The sequence below is a fragment of the Nicotiana tomentosiformis genome, chromosome 6 (assembly GCF_000390325.3).
Source record: "Nicotiana tomentosiformis chromosome 6, ASM39032v3, whole genome shotgun sequence".
NCBI classification, from domain to species: domain Eukaryota; kingdom Viridiplantae; phylum Streptophyta; class Magnoliopsida; order Solanales; family Solanaceae; genus Nicotiana; species Nicotiana tomentosiformis.
This window is the reverse complement of record NC_090817.1, coordinates 50,913,683-50,934,693: the sequence shown is the minus strand read 5'-3', so window position 1 is coordinate 50,934,693 and position 21,011 is coordinate 50,913,683. Positions and strand designations below refer to the sequence as shown.

At 41.1% G+C, this 21,011-nt stretch overlaps 2 protein-coding genes across 2 annotated transcripts; both read right to left on the bottom strand.

The window, feature by feature from the left end:
- Positions 1-321: 321 nt before the first annotated feature.
- LOC138893979 (uncharacterized) lies at positions 322-3,891 on the bottom strand. Its single transcript, XM_070178651.1, has 3 exons — positions 3,401-3,891; positions 2,232-2,400; positions 322-549 (listed from the first exon to the last, which is right to left on the bottom strand). The coding sequence occupies exons 1-3, from the start codon at positions 3,889-3,891 to the stop codon at positions 322-324; spliced, it is 888 nt and encodes a 295-aa protein (XP_070034752.1).
- A 219-nt stretch (positions 3,892-4,110) lies between these two features.
- Positions 4,111-5,086, bottom strand: LOC138893978 (uncharacterized). The gene is made up of 3 exons (XM_070178650.1): positions 5,081-5,086; positions 4,801-5,013; positions 4,111-4,629 (listed from the first exon to the last, which is right to left on the bottom strand). The coding sequence occupies exons 1-3, from the start codon at positions 5,084-5,086 to the stop codon at positions 4,111-4,113; spliced, it is 738 nt and encodes a 245-aa protein (XP_070034751.1).
- Between the last annotated feature and the right edge of the window lie 15,925 nt (positions 5,087-21,011).

The following is a 21,011-nucleotide window of genomic DNA, read 5'->3' as shown; positions in this document are numbered from 1 at the left end:
TAGCATCAACTGTGGCCCAACTGTTAATTCACACTCACCCGTAGTTTTAAAATTTGGCTAACTCCCTAAATTTCCAAAAATTTCGCTAGAGTCTCCCTTGTTACTTGGCCTATCCACCTGCAAGAGAACCCCAAAAACACATCCTAATAACATATACATAACCGATGATGCAATATAACACAATAACAACACCACCCATGGCCTCATAAGAGACATATTACCAGGAAAGGAACACCCTTATCATCAACGGTACAAATGATACATAATTCATAAAAAAGTAACTCTTAGCATTTTCATAAAGCACAACTCATCAATACATGGTTATTCAAACAAATAAGGATACTTTTTCTTCATTCCTTCCTCGGCCTCCCAAGTAGCCTCTTCAACCTGTTGGTTTCGCCATAGAACTTTCACAGATGCAATTTCTTTGTTTCTCAACTTTCGGAGTTGCCGATCAATAATAGAAACTGGAATCTCTTCATAAGTCAATTGCTCATTAACCTCAATAGTCTCAACCGGATCAATGATCGTCGGGTCTCCAACTACTTTCTTCAACATAGACACATGAAACACCGATTGCACTAATGACATTTCAGGTGGTAGCTCAAGCTTGTACGCCACCTCACCGCTCCTCTGAATGATTTTGTACGGTCCGACATACCTCAGACTCAATTTCCCTTTCTTACCAAATCGCATTACACCCTTTATGGGGGAAACTTTCAAGAATACCCAATCATCTTCTTTGAACTCCAAATCCCTACGACGAACATCCAAATAGGATTTTTGACAACTCTGCAGTCTTCAACCGCTCCTTAATGATTTTAACTTTTTCCATAGCCCGATGCACGAGGTTTGGCCCTATCAACTCTGCTTCCCCAATTTCGAACCACCCAATGGGAGATCTACATCTCCTACCATATAAAGCCTCGAACGGTGCCATCTGAATGCTAGCATGATAACTATTGTTGTAGGCAAATTCTATGAGTGGTAAATGATCATCACAGCTACCTTTGAAGTCTAGAACACAAGCGCGCAACATATCCTCAAGCGTCTGAATAGTCCGCTCTGCCTGCCCGTCAGTCTGCGGGTGAAAGGTTATACTAAGATTTACCTGAGTACCCAAACCTTGCTGAAATTTCTTCCAAACATTAGCTGTGAATTGTGCTCCCTAATCAGAAATGATGGAAACTGGAGTGCCATGCAACCTGACTATTTCTTTGATATACAACTGGGCATATTTTTTCGATATGTCGGTAGACTTAACCGGCAAAAAGTGTGTTGATTTCATGAGTCGATCCACAATCACCCAAATTGAGTCAAACTTGCACGGAGTGCGTGATAATCCTACCACAAAGTCGATATTAATCATTTCCCACTTCCATATTGGAATTTCTATGTTCTGTGCCAACCTACCTGGCCGTTGGTGTTCGGCCTTCACTTGTTGACAATTTGGACATCTCGCCACAAAGTCTGCTACATTTCTCTTCATATCAATCCACCAATAAACTTCCTTAAGATCATGATACATTTTCGTAGAGCCCGGGTGCACGGAATACCTAGAAGTGTGAGCCTCGGTCATGATTCTTTCCCGGAGACCATCTACATTTGGAACGCATAGACGCTCTTGGTACCTTAGTGTACCATCACCCATCCCGAGAGAAAAGTCCATGGTCTTATGTTTATGAATCCACTATTTCAATTTCACCAACAATGAAGCGTTGTATTGCTTCTCTTTGACATCCACAACAAGCGATGATTCAGCCCTATTTTGCACAATTACCCCTCCTTCACTAGAGTCCGCAAGACGAACTCCCAAACTAGCCAATCGGTGAACTTCCTTAGTCAATGGACTTTGATATGCCTCCAAGTGTGCTAAACTTCACATAGATTTTCGACTAAGAGCATCTGCCACAACATTTAACCTTCCTCAAATGATATAGGATATCAATGTCATAGTCCTTGAGTAACTCAAGCCATCTTCTCTACCTCAGATTCAATTCCTTCTGCTTGAAAATATATTGAAGGCTCTTATGGTCCGTGAATATATCAACATGGACCCCATATAAATAATGACGCCAAATTTTCAATGCAAATACCACCGCCGCAAGTTCTAAGTCATGTGTTGGATAGTTCTTTTCATGATTCTTGAACTGCCTAGAATCATAAGATATAAGCTTGCCATGTTGCATTAATACGCATCCAAGCCCAATCCTTGAAGCATCACAATATACCACAAATCCATATGCACCCTCTGGTAAGGTCAACACCAGTGTCGTAGTCAATCTTGCTTTCAATTCCTGGAAACTCCTTTCATATGCTTCTGACCATTGAAACTTAATTGCCTTCTGCGTTAATTTAGTCAACGGAGAGGCAAGGGTAGAAAACCCCTTCACAAACTTTCTGTAATATCCAGTTAAGCCTAAGAAACTGCGAATCTCAGTTGGAGTTGTAGGCCTCGGCCAATTCTTCACAGCTGCAATCTTTTGAGGATCAACCATAATCCCTTCACTAGAGACTACATGACCCAAGAATGTGACAGATTCAAACCAAAATTCACATATTGAAAACTTTGCATATAACTTGTGCTGATATAGGGTTTGTAAAATTACCCTGAGATGATTAAGATGGTCCTCTCGACTTCGTGAGTATACAAGAATATCGTCAATGAACACTATCATGAAGGAGTCAAGAAAAGGCGTGAAGACTCGATTCATCATATCCATGAAAGTTGTTGGGGCATTTGTTAGCCCAAAAGACATTACCAAAAATTCAAAGTGCCCATATCGGGTTCTAAAAGTTATTTCGGAACATCCTGCTCCCTGATCTTCAATTGGTGATACCCCGATCGTAAATCAATTTGGGAGAAGTACTTAGCACCCTGCAATTAGTCAAACAGGTCATCTATCCTTGGCAGTGGGTACTTATTATTGATTGTGACCTTGTTAAGCTGTCGATAGTCAATACACATTCTTAGTGATCCATATTTCTTTCTTACAAAAAGGACTGGTGTGCCCCAAGGCGACACACTCGGCCTGATAAAACCCTTTTCTAACAAATATCTCAATTGCTTCTTTAGCTCCTTCAATTCTGCTAGTGCCATTCTGTAGGGTGGAATAGATATAGGATGCGTGTCTGGCATCACATCAATCCCAAAATCAATCTCCCTGTCGGGTGGGATCCCAGGGAGTTCATCCGGAAAGACTCCCGAAAATTCATTTACAATAGGCACGGACTCAAGTATAGGTGCCTCAGCATCGGTGTCTGTAACCTGGACCAAATGGTAAATACACCGCTTGTTAATCATTTTCGTGGCCTTAAGGTAAGAAATAAACCTACCCTTCGGCCCTACATCATCACCCTTCCACTCAATAACTGGCTCATTTGGAAATTCAAACCTAACAGTCCTGGTTCGGCAATCAAGCTTGGAAAAGTAAGAATAAAGCAATCCATCCCCATTATTACATCATAATCAACCATTCCCAATTCAATGAGATCGGCCATGGTACCCTGACTACGCAACGTGACAACACAATCCATATAAACCTGCGCGGCCAAAATAGACTCACCAATCGGAGTAGATACAGAGAACGACTCATGAAGTTGTTCCGGTTCTATCCCAAATTCCATAGCAACATAAGGTGTGACACATGACAAAGTAGAACCTGGATCAATAAGAGCATACAAATCATGAGATTGGACAGGCATTATACCTGTGACAACATCTGGAGAAGCCTCTAAATTATGGCGACCCCTCATAGCATAGAAACGGTCGGATCCTCCCGAACTCTGTGCTCCACCCCTAGATGCACCACGCCCTACGAGTGTTGGAGTGCCTCGAGCTAGAGGAGGTGCTGCGGATGTAGTAGCTGCAAAACTGGCTGGTTGTGCCATGCCCATGCCCGCACCCTAGTGGAACGAACGACAATCCCTCTGAATATGACCCCTCAATCCGCATCTGTAGTATATGGGTAAATCCATGTAGCATATTCCTAGGTGCATCTTTCCACACCTAAGACATGGGGGCCTCCTCTGCTGCTGGAATCTACCACCATAATGACCCTGTTGATTGGATCCCTTGTTGCCCTGACTAGGCCTGAAACGGCTCCACTATTAATGCTGACTGGGCCCTGATGGCGGTGCACTAGCCGAAGACTGAGCAAAGGATTGTGATGGCCCTAACGACCCTCCTCTGAAGGTTGACCTGCCGCCACCAGAAGAACCACCAAAGTTGCCCGCAGACAGGGCCTTATTAATACCCTCTCGCTCTATTTTGTTCCTTAATTTGCGGGTCTCTGTGGCTTGAGTGAATGCCACCATATTTCCATAGTTCATATAAGAATTCAAGGCTGCTGCAGCGGCCTTATTAATTACCAAAAGGCTAAGGCATTGTACAAATCGGTGCACTCTAGCCTCCATAGTAGGCAACATGCAAATAGCATACTTGGACAAGTACGCGAATCTCATGTGGTAATCCCACACACTCAGGCTACCATGCCTTAGGTTCTCAAACTCAGCAGCACGGGATGCCTTAGTCTCGGCAGGCAAGAAATGATCAATGAAGCCATCGGCAAATTCACCCCACCTCGCCGGAGGGCTCCCTTCTTCACGGGACTCCTCCCATAGTTCAAACTAAGAATATGCCACCTCTTTCACGCGGTAGGAGGCCAATTCCACTGCCTCCGTCTCAGTATCACGCATAACTCGGAGAGTCTTGTGCATCTCATCAATGAAGTCCTGGGGATCCTCCTTTGGGTTAGTACCCGTGAACACTGGAGGATCTAACTAGAGAAACCTGTTCACCCTGGAACTAGTAGAATCCCCTGACTGACTGGAAGAAGTGGGTGTAACATTTGATCTTTGGGCCTGGGAAGCCACTATCTGAGCCAACATTTGTATGGCTCCCCTAAGATCAACATCAGAAACACCAGAATCGGAAGCTGGAATTGGAGGTGGAATTGGTATATCGGTTGGAGGGACCGTTGCACCCTCAATAGGTATAGGGACAGATGCGGTCTGATCAGTTTAGTAGAATCAGGCAGTGTAGTAACCGGAGGAATATTATCACTCCTTGGGTTCTCACCTGCATCATCAAATATAGTATCAACTTGTCACTCCTGGGGTGACATTGGCTCTTTGGCTAGTTCTTGCCTTCTTCTTAGGTGCCATATACTGAAAGTTGAAGTAAAGCACGAGTTAAAGGTGGAACAATCTTACAAACAGCTTTATCACATAATCAAGAACATGAAAGAAGGGTATTATTCCTAAATGCCCAAGTAGCATCCTAATTATAGATGTGGTCGACAACACACCGATAATAAGGACTCTACTAGACACGGTTCTGAGACATCCTAGAACACTTTAAAACCTTAGGCTCTGATACCAAGTTTTTCACATCCCAAAACCGGGGAGCGTGACCGACGCTCAACCGAATAAACCCGGCTGAGCAAGCCTGATAGATTTCCTTCTACCCAAACTCATCCACGAATGGAGATAATACATATTTTCAAAAATTAGACAAAAAGGTGTTCATGTCTACAATATCAATTCATTACCAATAGTTTCATCATTTTTAAAGTCTCAAATGGACAAGTAATACAACCACAACATAACATAGTTTCACTTTCCCAGCACCAATACATAACCCAAACCATGTCTACGGAGCCTCTAATAGATACAAAAGAGTACTATGATAATGACGGCAACAAGGCCCCGGATATAGCTCAAACACAATACATGAGGAACAAAAGATACATGACCCCGAAATGAAGTGGGGCTCACCATGTCTTCTGGGAATAGAGTGTACCGCTATCACTGATCATTGTCTCCTATTGTGGAACAACCTACATCCATTGAAGATGCAGCGCCCCCAAAAAAAGGGACGTTAGTACGTATGGAATAGTACCAGTATGAATGACAAAACACCCTCTCAATAGAATGATAAATAATACAAACAAGAATATCATAATATCAATGGAAGCCTTAATCAACATCAAACCTCAATTTAGGTTCAAGACAGTGTTCAAATTAATTTCCATATCTCATATTAGGAGATTTTTAGTAACGATATACCATTGTTCACAATACCAATACCACCGTACTCTCAGTACGGAGTCCGATCACAACCCGATCGTCTAGGCTATCTCATTAGAGACATCAACCATAATTGCTCTCAATATCAAAATCACCGTATTTAACACGGAGTCCAATCACGACCCGATCGGCTAGGCTACCCATTAGGGACATCGACCACAATTACCATTTCAATTACAATTTTCAGCACAATCACCACCATGTGTGCGGCATGGTGTCTGATCACGACCTGATCGGTTAGGCTGTCTTATTCGAGACATCAACCTTTTTATACTAATCATCGCATTTCATACTTCTTTCACATCTTTTCATTTCATTGGCACTAATGGCCATAATTATAAAAGAATTATTGGCACGTTGGCCGTATTTAGTATTTCATGCTCACCTTTTTAATTTCCAACATCAACATCATCATTACCAATAACAAAAATTCAAATCAAGGTGTGTAGTACACCTATAAGCAATTAAGATTCTAAAATATTGTACTTAGCTTTAATCTTAGCATATAATACAAATAGAAATAGAAGTAGAATCAACATCATGATGTTTGGAAGTGCAATTAGGAACAACACACACATCTATATTTAGATAAATACCTAATTCCAAATCAATTAACTCCCTGTGGAAATCGATCCCGACCTTGTTGGGTAAAACTGCATCGACCATCCTCGCTACTCAATAGTGGTGTAGGTTTGGCACCGATCAACCGCGCACCTGGTCGCTCACTTCGCACACCATTCTGCCCCAAGTACGCGCCCAGTGCCTGGCCGCGCACTTGATCGCGCACCTGGGTTGTATAAGTTAGGAATTTGGGAGTGTGTAAAACATGAAAGTTGTAGCCCTTTTAAATAAATTTCCAATGATATATTGTGCAGCCCAAACGGAGTTTCGAGTAAAATGTTATGTGCATTTTACTGGACACTGTGCAATATGCCTACTCGATTCTTCGTTTCGTTCCACTATCATCCGTTGATCCCCGAACTCGATCCCGACTTAATCCTTGGGATTTTACTCAGACTTAAAAGCTCCAAAATAGCATGAATTCATGCCACAACATCTACATAGCTCGGAATCACTCTTACGGGGCATAAAATATACAATAAGTGCAAAACACGCCTAATTGAAGCTTAACATAAGTAAAATGCAGTAAATTAGAGTACAATAAGCGATCAAAATACGGGATTATGGCCTACCATCATGATGTTGGTGTTCGCAATTGCGAGATCAGAGACACCAGCACACCAGTAACCTGATGCAGCTCAAAACTATTCTGAAACACATTTGAAACTCACCTGAGCCCTTATGGCTCCAATCTAAACATCCACACAAGTCTAAAAATATCATACGTACTCACTCAGGCGATCAAAACATAAAATTAACATCTAGAATTACGAATCGGACATCAAAATGCATGAGTTTCAAGTGAAAACTCAAGAATCTCTAGAATTGCAACCAAGCATCTGAATCCTATCAATTCAACTCCAAGGGACACCAAATTTTACAAACAAGTTCCAAATAGCAAAATAGACCTGTTTCAAGTCCCAAAACCAAATTCCAAACCCGATGACCATTTAGTCAACCTGCGGTCAAACTTGAGAAAACTTCTAAACCTTAAATTGCCAACTTTCGGCAAAATAAGAAAATCAACATATGGACCTCAAGAGTCGATTCCGGGCATACGCCTAAGTCCAAACTCATGATATGAACCTATCGGAGCAATCCAAAACACCGTTCCGAGGTCGTTTTGCACAAAAATCAAACTTCGATCAATATTTTCAACTTAGGCTTCTAAACTAAGAACCCAAGGGTCCAAATCAACCAAAACCTTTCCCAGAATGAAACTAACCAACCCTGCAAGTCATAAAGCCACAAATACACATGTGTGAAGCATCAAAAGGTGAAATGGGACTCAGATACACAAAACACCCGGTCGGGTCGTTACAAACCAAGAGTTGACTTTGATGTTATTGGACTCCAATTGATATTTGAGACTTTGGATAGGTCTATATAGTTGAATTGAATTTGTGTACAACGTTTAAATTTGATCTGAAGTGTGTAAGTGTGATTCATACACTCTTTTGAAAGAATAAAGATTTAACAATTTAAGAGAAATTCTATTCAGTTTGAGCCTCGGTTCTTTGTTATGATGTTCTCGTGGATGTTTTATGCCTTTGGATAAGTTTGGATAATGTATTTATACTTGTTGGTTGATTGTATGGGATTCTGAGGGACTCAGGTGTGTTTGTATCATTGGTTGAGAGATTAGTTAAGTTAAGTATTTGGAGTATGACTACAGTCAATATCAGGTCAAGACGATCGTTTTTCGGTATTTTGAGTGTGCAAGTAGGTTTGTAGCGTATTTTATGATTGAAATGCATATATGGTTTGTGTCTGGGAGGTTCCGAATGTGTTTTCGGTGCTAAAACAAAGATTTTGCAATTGTTGATTTTCCGATGCAATACTTCCGAAAAATTCAGTTATGTCCCTGAAATTTTCAGACTTCCCTTAGATCTTCAAAACATCATATCTCCCTCATTTTAAGGACAAATTGGGTGATTCAAAAGGCTATCTTGGGCGTAATCTTACAAATATTATGTTGTGCTTATCAAATATAAGTTTACGTATTATCTAGTTATTTAGGCTGGGACATCCGCGGGGTCTTTATATTTTTTTTTCTCACAAAGTTTTGGAGTTCGTAAAAGGTAATTTTGAGGGAATTTTAATCTAATTTAATGGAGTTATTAAACCTAACTCAAATTTATGATTATAACATGAATCTATTATTGATTTTGGTTATATATCAAGGATTACTAAGAAAAAAAGAGGGTTTTGGCTTGAAAGATAAGAAAATGTATTGTAGGGGTCTTGGCAAAACTTTTTAAAAATGAAAAATAGAGATTTGAATATCGGTTTGGAGTTGATTTTTAATGAAACTTGTATATTTGAACTCGTATCGATATTTTGATATTCTATAGTGCTCATGTACTCGGTCACACTAAATCTTTGGGATGGTTATAGTTGTGTTATCGTTGTTTTCTCAAATATTTCATGGTATTTTCCGATGGGAGTTTGGGTTGTGACAAGTTAGTATCAGAGAACTAGGTTGCCTAGGTCTCACGAGTCATGAGCAAGTTTAGTATAGTCTTGCGGATCGGTACGGAGACGTTTGTACTTACCTTCGAGAGGCTACTAAGCTATTAGGAAATTTCACTTTCTTGCATCCTTGTCGTGCGTATTTGATAATTCCGAGGTTTGAATCTTTACTCTTCTATTCTCTCACAGATGTTGAGGACACGTTCAGCTAATCAGGCACCAGTACCACCAGTCAGGGTGCGAGAGCGCGGGGCTGAGGTAGAGGCTGAGTACAGCTAGAGTTGCACCTGTGGAGCCACTAGTTTCTCTAGATACTGTTGAGTCCATGGGACCAGCTAAGACACCAACTGTGCCTATTGCTATACCTGGTCTTCAGAAGAATTTAGATTAGATCTTGAGTGTGTACACGAGCTTGGCTCAGGGGGGGGTATGGTACCAATCTCACCAGTTATTTCACGGGTTGGGAGAGGAGCCCAGACTTACGTTACTCGTACAGTAGAGGAACTAGCTCAGGGTTATCATACACAAAAGGGTGTTACTAGTTCAGCCAGTCGTTGCTGCTCGGGCTAAGGTTGGTCCACCTATGTCCATTGAGGAGCATAAGAGGTTGGATCTATTTAAGAGGCTTGATCCTCCTGAGTACAGTGGAGGAGTGTCAAAAGATGCTTAATGTTTTCTGGATTGGTGTCATCGGATTCTTCACACAGCGAGCATTGTGGATATTAGTGGAGTTGCCTTTACTACCTTTCAGTTTATAGGGGCAGCCTACGTGTGGTGCAGACCTATAAGTTACGCAGACCAGCTAACGTGGCACCACTTACATGGCATCAGTTCTCAATTCTCTTCTTAGAGAAGATTTTTCCACGGACTCGTAGAAAGGACTACGGGGATTTGTGTAGGGAGTTTGAGCAGCTACGCTAGAAGGATATGACTGTGACCCAGTACGAGATAAGATTTGCAGATTTTGCACATCATGTAGTATGGTTTGTTCCCACTGAGAGAGAGAGGGTCAGGAGGTTTATTCATGGCCTCTACTATGGTCTACGTTATAGCTTGGCTCAAGAGACCAAGACAGACGCTAAGTTTGATCAGGTGGTTAAGATTTCTAGATGTTTGGAGCCGGTTCACGAGCTTGAGCTAGAAGAGCGGGAGGTCAAGAGGCCCCGTGGTTCAGGTGGTTTTAGTGGTACCTCATTTGGAGGTCAGTAACATCACATAAAGGGCCATCTATTTAGGCCCACTCATGTAGCTCGTCAGATTCCTTATGGTTCTTCAACTTGCCACAGTTCATATAGTGCTCGCCCCGTCTAGTTATCATTCAGTGCACTTCCTACTCAAAGCTCTTATCGTGCTCCTTCAGCTCAAGGTTCGTCAGTATCTATCTCTTCCAGTGGTTATTCTAGTTCTCGATGTCTAATTCAGGCCCCACAGTCATCCCTTGTTCGAGGTTGCTACGAGTATTGGGAGTTGGGCATCTTACTAGGTATTGCCCTCTTCTTCTAATAGGTCAAGAGCAGCATGGAGGTCAAGCTATGACTCCCGTACTAATGTCTATGCTACCCACTCAGCTAGCTCGGGGTGGAGGTCATACAGGATGAGGTCGCCCTAGAGGGGAGGTCAGTAAGGTGGTGGGAAGGCCCGTTGCTATGCTTTCCCACCAGGCCAGAGGCAATTGCTTATAATGTCGTGATCACAGGTATTATTTCTTTGTGCCGCAGAGATGTGTCAATGTTATTTGACCTTGATTCCACTTATTCCTATGTGTCATCAGACTTTTATCGTTATTTGAATACGGCTCTTGATTCTTTAGTTATGCTTGTTCATGTATCTACACCGGTGGGTGATTCTATTGTGGTGGACCGTGTATATCGGTCGTTTGTTATGACCATTGGGGGGTTATGATACTAGAGCTGATTTCTTATTGCTCAGCATGGTAGATTTTGATGTGATCTTGGGCATGGACTAATTGTCACCATATCATGCTATTCTTGATTGTCACGCTAAGACTGTGATATTGGCTATTCCATAGTTGCCGAGTTTTGAGCGGATAGGCTCCCTGGATCTTGTTCCTAGTAGAGTGATTTCATATTTGAAGGCTCAACGGATGGTTGAGAAGGGAGTTTAGCGTATTTGGCCTTCGTGAGGGATGTTAGTACTGATAATCCTACTGTTGAGTCAGTTACAGTGGTGAGGGAGTTCCCAAATGCATTTCTTATAGACTTATCGGGCATGTCACTCGACATGGATATTGATTTTGGTATTGATCTGGTGTAGGGTACTCAGCCCCTCTCTATTCTACCATATCGCATGGCACTAGTAGAGTTGAAGGATTTGATGGAATAGTTATAGAAGTTGCTTCATAAGGTCTTCATCGGCCCTAGTGTGTCACCTTGGGGTGCACTGGTTCTATTTATGAAAAAAGGATGGTTCTTTGAGGATGTGCATTGACTACAGGTAGCTGAACAAGGTTACCGTCAAAAACTAGTACCCACTACCACGTATTGATGATTTGCTTGATAGCTTCAGGGTGCTAAGGTATTATCGAAGATTGATTTGAGATCGGGGTACCATAAGATAAAGATTCGGGCTTCAAATATTCTGAAGACGGCTTTCAAGACCTACTATGGCCACTATGAGTTTTTGGTGATGCCTTTTGGTTTGATCAATGCCCTAACAACCTTTATGCACTTGATGAACATCATGTTCCAGCCATATCTTGATTCCTTTAACATCGTGTTCATTGATGATATATTTGTGTATTTAACCTATTGACAGTAATGTAAGTGTTGAAAATATTGTTTTTTCTTTACTATTAAGATAAATGGGTATTTAATTTTGGTATCAAACCTATACAATTCCCTTTACCGTTAGCTGCTGCTACTACTAAGAGAAATGGGTACTAGTCCTTGAAGAAAGAGAAGTAAGAGTGTGTGTAGAACTTAATTTCCACGCAAGTTACTCCTAAACCATGTAGGAAAAATAGTTTCTAAATTTCGTGTATAAATGTGCCTTCTATCTCTTTCGACTGCCAAACAAATTATCTCTTTCAATTTTTACATAATACTTTTGTTGTTATTAGGGTTAGCACTTCTTGCTGTTGAGAGAGTGTAGCTATGGATATAGAATCAGTTTTTCTGAACGTTTTTTTCCATAAAGAAGAAGCCAGATATAATTCAGTTGATTAAAGCATCTATTCAAGTCGTTGCATTGAAACACCCAACAAAGTTTAAGAAGCACAGAGATGAAATACTAATGATGTTACTGAATCCGGAAAAACACAGTGTTGGTGATGAAGAAATCGACAGTGTTAGTGATATAGAAGAAGATGAAGAAGTCGACAGTAATGGCGGTGCTGAGTTCTCTGTTGATGATCTCCACCACAAGGAGAAGAGTTCTCAAGAAGTTGATCAAGAAACACGCCATATTCTTGGGCGACAAGGAAACAACAACATCAGTAAGACCGAATCTACTGTATTGAAGGTAAAACTAAGTTTAAAGAAGACTCGAGACATTGATGACAAGGTTCAACACAAGCATGTTGATAGTGATAAAGAAAAGAAGACAGAAGCAGGAAAGTGTCAGTCCGATAATGCGAAAAGTAACACAATGCTCTACAGTTGCAAGACCAATGGAAAAATCTACACAAAGCATCAAAGATATGAAGAGTTCAAGAATGAAGTTTGAATCAAGTAAAAGAAAATTTGAGGAAAGGGTTGCAGAGCAAAACAAAGCGAAGAGAAGGATCATAATGGTGGACTTTCATGATATGCCTAAACCTGCTAAAGATTCGTGTGCTCCCAAACGCTGCTGGGATAGGAGGAGGATGTTTTGAGCGAGATTCTGATTTGATTTGTTGCAAGTTTTGCCACAAGAATCTTTACTTTCCTTTTTGTCTTTGTAATTGTGGAGAGTTTCATCATTCACTTCATTTTTTTATTGAGCATTGTCTATACCTGTTATATATTTGAAGGATCAAGTATTCATTTTGCTGGTATATGGAACCGAGGCAGTTATACCTGCGGAAGTTGAGATTCCATCCCTGCGGATCGTTGTTGAAGCTGAAATTGATGATGATGAGTGGGTCAAAACCCGGCTAGAGCAATTGAGTTTGATTGATGAAAAAAGATTGGCGGCAGTATGCCATGGTCAATTGTATCAGAGAAGAATGGCAAGAGCATACAACAAGAAGGTGCATCCCCGAAAATTTGAGTTGGGTCAGCTGGTATTGAAACGCATCCTTCCACATCAGACTGAAACTAAAGGCAAGTTCGCCCCAAACTGGAAGGGGCCTTTCATTGTGACGAAGGTGTTGCCCAATGGTGCTTTGTATTTAACAGACATAGAAGGTAAATGTGTGGATATGGCCATCAATTCCGATGCAGTCAAGAGATATTATGTATGATTTCTTTACTTATCTTCAATCGCATTTTGTACTGGGCATGTTCAAAGATGGAATGACGAAGGCATTTTTATTCTGCTATCCCAAACACTTTCATCATTTGTTACCCCTTTTTTGAGCCTTATTTATTTTCTTTCATACCCCTCTTTTGGAGTCAGAAGCAGAATTAAGCACATAGAGATCATTCATAAAATTTGGCATAATAGCCTTCGTTTGAATTTGACTTGAAGTCGAACATTTTTAATGCACAACCCATATTTTTAACACATCCTCAATTGATAACATAACATAAATAAAGTATTTGGGATACTTATGGAACATATATCTTTCAACTCAATCTTACTCGGAATATCCAATTTTATAATGAACCACTCGGGACTTACATAAATTACGTGAATATCGTGGGATTCAATTCTAAGAGAAGGGTTTTGCTAACATACCTCAATTGAGCTTCCTTAAACTCTAAAATATTTCGGAATTCTTAGCAACTTCAATCTATTGAAGAAATATAAAAAATTGAACCAAAATTAGGAAGATGATCATGGTTCTAACTCATTTGAGCATTTTATCAAACAATAAGTGTGCATTAAGGTTTCAAGGCCCTTTTATGAAGGATTCCTTTATCCCACAACTCATTCTTTACCATGCTTAGTTCAAAAATCTTCCTACATCCCTTGATATCACATGCATGTAAAATAAACAACCCTCATGCCCAAAAGTTATCTTGCAAATAACCCATTTTCAGATAATTTCGAAATTAGGGGTTAGGGTGTAGAATCTTACCTTTAGGATGAAGACTTTCTGGGTTTTCCTTGTTATTCTTCCAAGATTTGAGCAAGAATTGATGAATAATTAGCCTAGGGTTTCCTCTCTCTCTAAAACACTCTCCCTTCTCTCTAAAACATCAGATTTTAGCTCAAATTGGTGTCCAGAAATGGCCAAATATTTATCTGGGTCTGAGGTCGCATAGTTGACCGCAGAATGGCATCCAAACTGACCCTCTCCTGCCTTACTTCTGCGGCCATTATGCGGTCCGCAGAGTGATTCTACGATCACATAATCGACTGCAGAAATGCATTTTTCTGCCAAAAACTTTCATTTATCCCTCAGTGCATTGTTCAACCCAAAAAGTCTGAGCCGCGATTCGCAAGCTCGCCGTGAAGAATTTCTATAATCCTCAACATGTAAAACCAATTCGGCACCACGAAACATTATTTTCTTTTTTGCAAAATTTTATGAGGCTTTAAACTTAAGTGCTTCAAAAAAATTTGAGGTGTTACATTCTCCCCTCCCCTTTATTCATCAAATTTTTGATAGATTAGTTGGACAGGAATACTCCTGTTTCCTAGATGGCTATTCGGGGTATAATCAGATTGCTATAGCCCCAGAAGACCAAGAGAAAAACCATATTTACGTGTCCCTATGGCACGTATGCGTTCAAGAGAATGCCATTTGGTCTCTGTAATGCACCTGCGACTTTTCAAAGGTGTATGATGGCTATTTTTACTGACATGGTTGAAAGATTTGTAGAAGTGTTCATGGATGATTTTTCTGTGTTTGGGTGTTCTTTTGATAATTGTTTAATGAACCTTGATAAAGTGCTTGCTACGTGTGAAGAGATGAACTTGGTGCTAAACTGAGAAAAGTGTCAATCCATGGTACAAGAAAGTATAGTCTTGGGGCACAAGGTATCCAAAAATGGTTTGCAGCTGGACAAAGCAAAGGTGGAGGCAATTGAAAAATTACCCCCACCGACATCTGTCAAAGGCATTCGTAGTTTCTTGGGCCATGCAGGTTTTTATCGTCGTTTCATTAAAGATTTTTCAAAACTTTCTTCTCCTTTGTGCAGGCTTCTTGAGAAAGATATCCCCTTCAAGTTTGATGATGCCTGTCTGAAAGCATTTGAGGAGCTGAAGGGAAGATTGGTGACTGCACCAATTATCATTGCCCCGGATGGGGCGCAGCCATTTAAGTTGATGTGTGATGCGAGTGACATAGCAATCGGAGCTGTTTTGGGGTAAAGGAGAGATAAAATCTTTTACTCCATTTATTACACGAGCAAAACTCTAAATCCAGGCCAGATAAACTACATTGTTACTGAAAAAGAGCTTCTTGCAGTGGTGTGGGTGTTTACCAAGTTCATATCCTATTAGTGGGAACCAAAGTCATCGTCTACACAGATCATTCAGCTATAAGGTACTTGTTTGAAAAGAGAGACGCCAAGCTAAGGCTAATTCGATGGTTCCTTCTCTTGCAAGAATTTGACTTAGAGATCCACGATCGAAAAGGGACAAAGAATCAAGTGGCTGATCACTTGTCCAGATTAGAAAATTGAAGCCATGTAGCTGAAGGGGGGTCGATCAAAGAAACATTTTCTGATGAGCAGTTATTAGCAATCACCTCGAGTGAAGCCTCGTGGTATGCAGACTATTTGAATTTTATTGCAAGTGGGGTGATGCCACCAGAATTGACATCCGATAATAGAAGAAGGTTTCTACATGATGTGAGGCTCTACATGTGGGATGGTTTCTACATGATGTGAGGCTCTACATGTGGGATGAGCCATTCCCTATATAAGCATTTCTCATATCAGTTGGTATGAAGGTGTGTCCCTGAGGAGGAGATGAATGCAATATTGCATGACTGTCATGCTTCTCCATATGGAGGTCACCATGGTGGGGACAAAACTACCCAAAACATGCTGTAATCGGGTTTCTATTGGCCAAAATTATTTAAGGATGCACTCGCCTTTGTTAAAAATTGTGACAGGTGCCAAAGAACTGGAACAATCACGAAGAATCACGAGATGCCTTTAAAAAACATTCTGGCAGTAGATCTCTTTGATGTTTGGGGGATTGATTTCATGGGACCGTTCCCATACTCTAATTGTCACATGTACATCTTGGTAGTGGTCGACTATGTGTCTAAGAGGGTGGAGGCCATTGCTCTTCCTACTAACAACGCAAAGGTAGTGGTAAACTTTGTAAAGAAGCACATCTTCACACGCTTTGGGACTCCAAGGGTGTTGATAAGTGACGGGGGAACTCATTTCTGCAACAAATTGTTGAATAATGTTCTAGCAAAGTATAGAGTTAAGCACAAGGTTGCCACCGCCTATCACCCCCAAACGAGTGGTCAAGTAGAAGTGTCAAACAGAGAGGTGAAGCAGATTCTAGAGAAAACAGTAAGCGAAAATAGGAAGGACTGGGTCGGAAAGCTGTACAACGCATTATGGGCATATCGAACTGCATACAAGACCCACATAGGTACTTCTCTGTACAGGTTGGTTTATGGGAAGGCATGCCACTTGCCCATTGAGCTTGAACACAAAGCCTATTGGGCGATTAAAAAGCTAAATATGGATATGAAATTAGCCGGTGAGAAGAGGTTGCTACAACTCAACGAGCTTGATGAGTTTCTATTGCATACGTATGAAAATGCCAAATTGTATAAAGAAAAGACCAAGAGGTGGCATGACAAGCACATCCAACATCGCGAGTTTGAGATAGGTCAAGAAGTTCTCTTGTTTAATTCGAGGTTGAATCTTTTCCCCGGAAAGCTTAGCTCTCGATGGGCAGGTCCTTTCGTGGTGGTAAGTGTGAGGCCTCATGGAGCGGTGAAATTGCGTAATACAAGCTCAAGTGGTACCTTCTTAGTAAATGGGCAGAGAGTAAAACATTATTGGGGTGGTGACATTGCATGTCACAAGACCTCGCTGGACTTGGCCGATGCTTAAAAACGTGTTGAGTCGTGCCGCGACGTTAACTCGGGCGCTTGTTGGGAGGCAACCCAATTTTTAATGCTTCTAACCCTTTTTTTTCTCTTATTTTTTTATAACAGTTTGGATAATTATAGTTTAGGATTATTAGAGTTTAGGAGTTGTGGGACTTGTTTGGGCAGGTACAAGCATGAATTGGACATAAAATAAGTACATAATAGAGTCGGGGTGCAACTCGTGAGCTAAATATCGAAAACGAGGCGGACTCTGAAAATATGGCCTAGCGCACTGCATGGGGAGTCGTGCCATGCGCCGGGCCAGGCCAAATGGCTCTCTGGAAAAAAATGAGCCTCTGATAAACTTCACTACCGCACCGCGTGGGGCGCCGCACCCAGCGACGCGACAGTATTAATTAATATATATATATATATATATATATATATATATATATATATATATTTATTTATTTATTTATTTATTTATTTATACTTTTTTATTTTTTTATTTTTTTATGGACTCCAACCTCCAACACACAGACCCGTTATTTCCCCCTCCTCTCATTCTCTCTCTCAAATATCTCCTCTCTAACTCTCCCAATTCCCCCATTGTTCTTCTTCTCCAATTCCTTCCACACACACACCTCCAATTCCCTCTACTCATATTCAAGGTAAGTCTTTATCTCATCTCTTCTCTTTTCTTTTTGTAGTTGATTGTAGTATTTAAGTAGTTTTAGTTTATTTTGAACCAAACCCTAGGTAGATTTAGTTGTGCAAATTGTTTTTGTTTCTTTGCCTATTATGGCCGAAAATGGGGCTTAACGTGTGGGGTGTTCATTATTCTTATGATTGTGGAAGAGTTTTGGGGTGTTTTGATGATGTGGAATTAATATATGTTGAAGCTTGGTGGGGGTGCTCATGTGGCCGAAATTAAGTGAAGTTTGGTGTAGAATTTGTGCACTTGATGCTATTGTGAAGGTGTGGTGATGTTGTGGTTGTGGTGTGAGGTGTATTTGCTTTGGTTGTATGGTGATTCTAACCCACTTTGAATTGAAATAAGAAGGTGCAAGATATGCCCATAATATGTTTGTTGAAATGTCTTAGTGACATAAAATTGTGTAGTGTTACAAATTAAGAAGGGAAGTGCTTTGTGGGATGTGATGCTTGATGATAAGTGTAGGGTGGGATGACATGTTCTTATGCTGTGAAACTTTAACTCGTTAGCCCCAAGTTCTAATTGATTGACCACCCCATGCTCATGTGTTGCTAGGTTCCAAATAAGGTGTCTGATTCATGCTATTGTGCTTGTGTAGTGTTGTATTGTATCCTAATTTTGTTAGTAGTGAATTAGACTAAATTCTTATTTATTTTTTTCGTGATTACTAGCTTAGCTTCTTAATTTTGTCTCTTACATTAGTGTTGTCCGTGGTTCTGTTGTTGGAATGTTGTGTTGGTGGTTGGGTGGGCTGCCGATTGGTTGTGGCGTGCTTCCAATGGGGTAGTATGAGTCCCCGATATACATTTTACTTGTGAACATGCCAATGAAATAAGCGTGGGGTGGTTATCCCATTTGGTCTTGTTTTGTTTTACGTGTTGTGGCTAATATTATTCGTCTTGTGCAGGTACAATGTCTCACTTCCCTAACAAACGCTCTAACACAGGTTCTTTCGAGGTTGCCTCTAGTAGCCATCGAGGAGGTAGACAGGTACCTCCCCCCGCCCCAGTGGAGGAGGAAGAGGAGCGCATTGATCCAGATGCAGAAGTGGTACTAGAGTGCAAATTTGGTATTCGGGTTGTCCCAGCCCATGCTCGACATTGGTTCCAAACGTTTGTCCCTGCGGTGAAGTCGGAGCCTGAGGTTGCTATTGATGATGGGAAGTTGGCCCGAAAGTATAATGAGATATACAACAACATTTGGGCTTTAGGTTTTGACAGTTTGTTCTGTCTAGGTGATGCGGTGAACGTGAACCTAGTCAAGGAAATTTATGCCAACTGGCAACCTGAGGCTAGCCTGGATGTTGTGTATGCAGTGCGGGTACGAGGTAAAGTGATTCCATTCTCCTCCCAAGTGATCAATCGGATTATGGGTTTCACAGAGAATTCCCACAAGCTCTTTCAGACGTTTCTCTGTCGGCCAGACTATCCGGCTATCCGCTGACAGCTATGTGGCACTGACTCTTCTGCCGCATGGACGCGGGATGTGAATGAATTCCATAAGGACATGAAGAAGGGAACATTCCAGCGTCCGGCCAAAGTTATTTTGCGGTTAATCAATGCCAAAATCATGCTTACCCAAGGTGACACTGATGTCCCACGGCTGAAAGTGTGTTTGATATATTCCTTTTTGACAAGGATACGGTTTGATCTTGGAAAAATCATGCTGGAGCACATGGCGAGAGTGCGACCACTTGGACCCCGCTGCCTATACTACCCAAGTATGATCACTCGGTTGTTGCAGGCACACCATGTAGAGGAGGAGTTTCACTATGACCGGACCATCCCAGTGACATATCCTATCAAGGCCTTTGACATCACTACAATGATAGATCCTCCTAATGCTGCTCTTAATTCGGACCAGAGGCTGGTCCGTGTTGAGGAAACACTACAGCTGTTGTTTGCTAACTTGCGCCTTCGCGGTGCTCGGGGGGAGACCGACTTGGCAGAGTTGCAGCAGGATCATCCCCTTTCTGCTGTCACTCAACAGTGGTTGGGATTGGCTGGGGGAGGACAACTGCCACCAGATGAGGATGTGAACTTTGTTCCCTCCGATGATGAGGTGTATTTGGGCACATTCAAGGGCTGATGATTAGGCCAAGGGCCTCAGAGAGTCACCTTTTCACTCTTGGTTTTACTGTTTTGCATTGGGGACAATGCAATTTCTTAAATGTTGGGTTGGGGTGCTCCTATTTGATTGTATTTGTAGTTGTACTTGTTTGCCTATTTCCCAGTTGGTTTTGTTTGATTTGTTTCTTGTTTTCATAGATAATATGTTCTATAAATTATAATTCTGAATTCTATCGGCCTGTAATAGTTAGTAATTAATTGTTTAGTTTTGACTCTTCCCGACGATGAATTTCGTCGACTGGCTTCTTGAGGGAGTTGAAGTCGAAAGAGAAAAAAATTGAAAATCCAAAAATATGTCTGTTACTTTTTTTTTAGGTAGTGTAATAATTCTCCCGTGGTTTTTCTTTGTGTCGTGGTTCTTTTCCAAGGGTTTTTCTTGAACCGGGTGTAGTTAAATTTTTTTATTTTATAAGAATAAAGAATCTTGAGTCACAATGCTAATTTAGAGCAATTTTCCTTGACTGCATATGCCTTGAGAGTGGTAAGTGCCTTAGTTGTGACGCCTAGGCTCAGTTCTTGACTCTTAAATAAGTGCCTTAAATTGTGTGATTGTAACCCTGCTTAACTGTTTTCACTAGAGAGTTGGAAAAGATCCGACCCTAAGTGAGTTATGTGCCAATGCGTGAGTGAGGTTTTTGTGATATTCGGTGCATGTCGGTTGATGTCTAGAACTTGCCCCGTGTGTGTGTGCAAAACGAAATAATAGTCTTATTCACTCTAGGAAGTGATATATGTATTTCTTTGTTGAGGCAGTATATATCTGTGACCCACCTAATTGAATGTATCTTAGTTAACCCATTTGAGCCTATAATCCTGTTTCTTTGGCAATCACATTACAAACCTTACCCATTTGTTTGAAGTTATCATCTGT

Bases quoted from the DNA above. Each gene is read 5' to 3' on its own strand.
- LOC138893979 (XM_070178651.1), bottom strand. From the start codon at position 3,891: ATGGCACAACCAGCCAGTTTTGCAGCTACTACATCCGCAGCACCTCCT. The intron at 2,401-3,400 runs GTTAGGTTTGAA...TGGATATTACAG, and splicing joins TTGATTGCCGAACCAGGACT to AAAGTTTGTGAAGGGGTTTT. The intron at 550-2,231 runs GTATATTGTGAT...TCTATGTTGAAG, and splicing joins AGGGTGCATATGGATTTGTG to AAAGTAGTTGGAGACCCGAC.
- LOC138893978 (XM_070178650.1), bottom strand. The intron at 4,630-4,800 runs GTGAACAGGTTT...GCATATTCTTAG, and splicing joins GGGATTCTACTAGTTCCAGG to TTTGAACTATGGGAGGAGTC.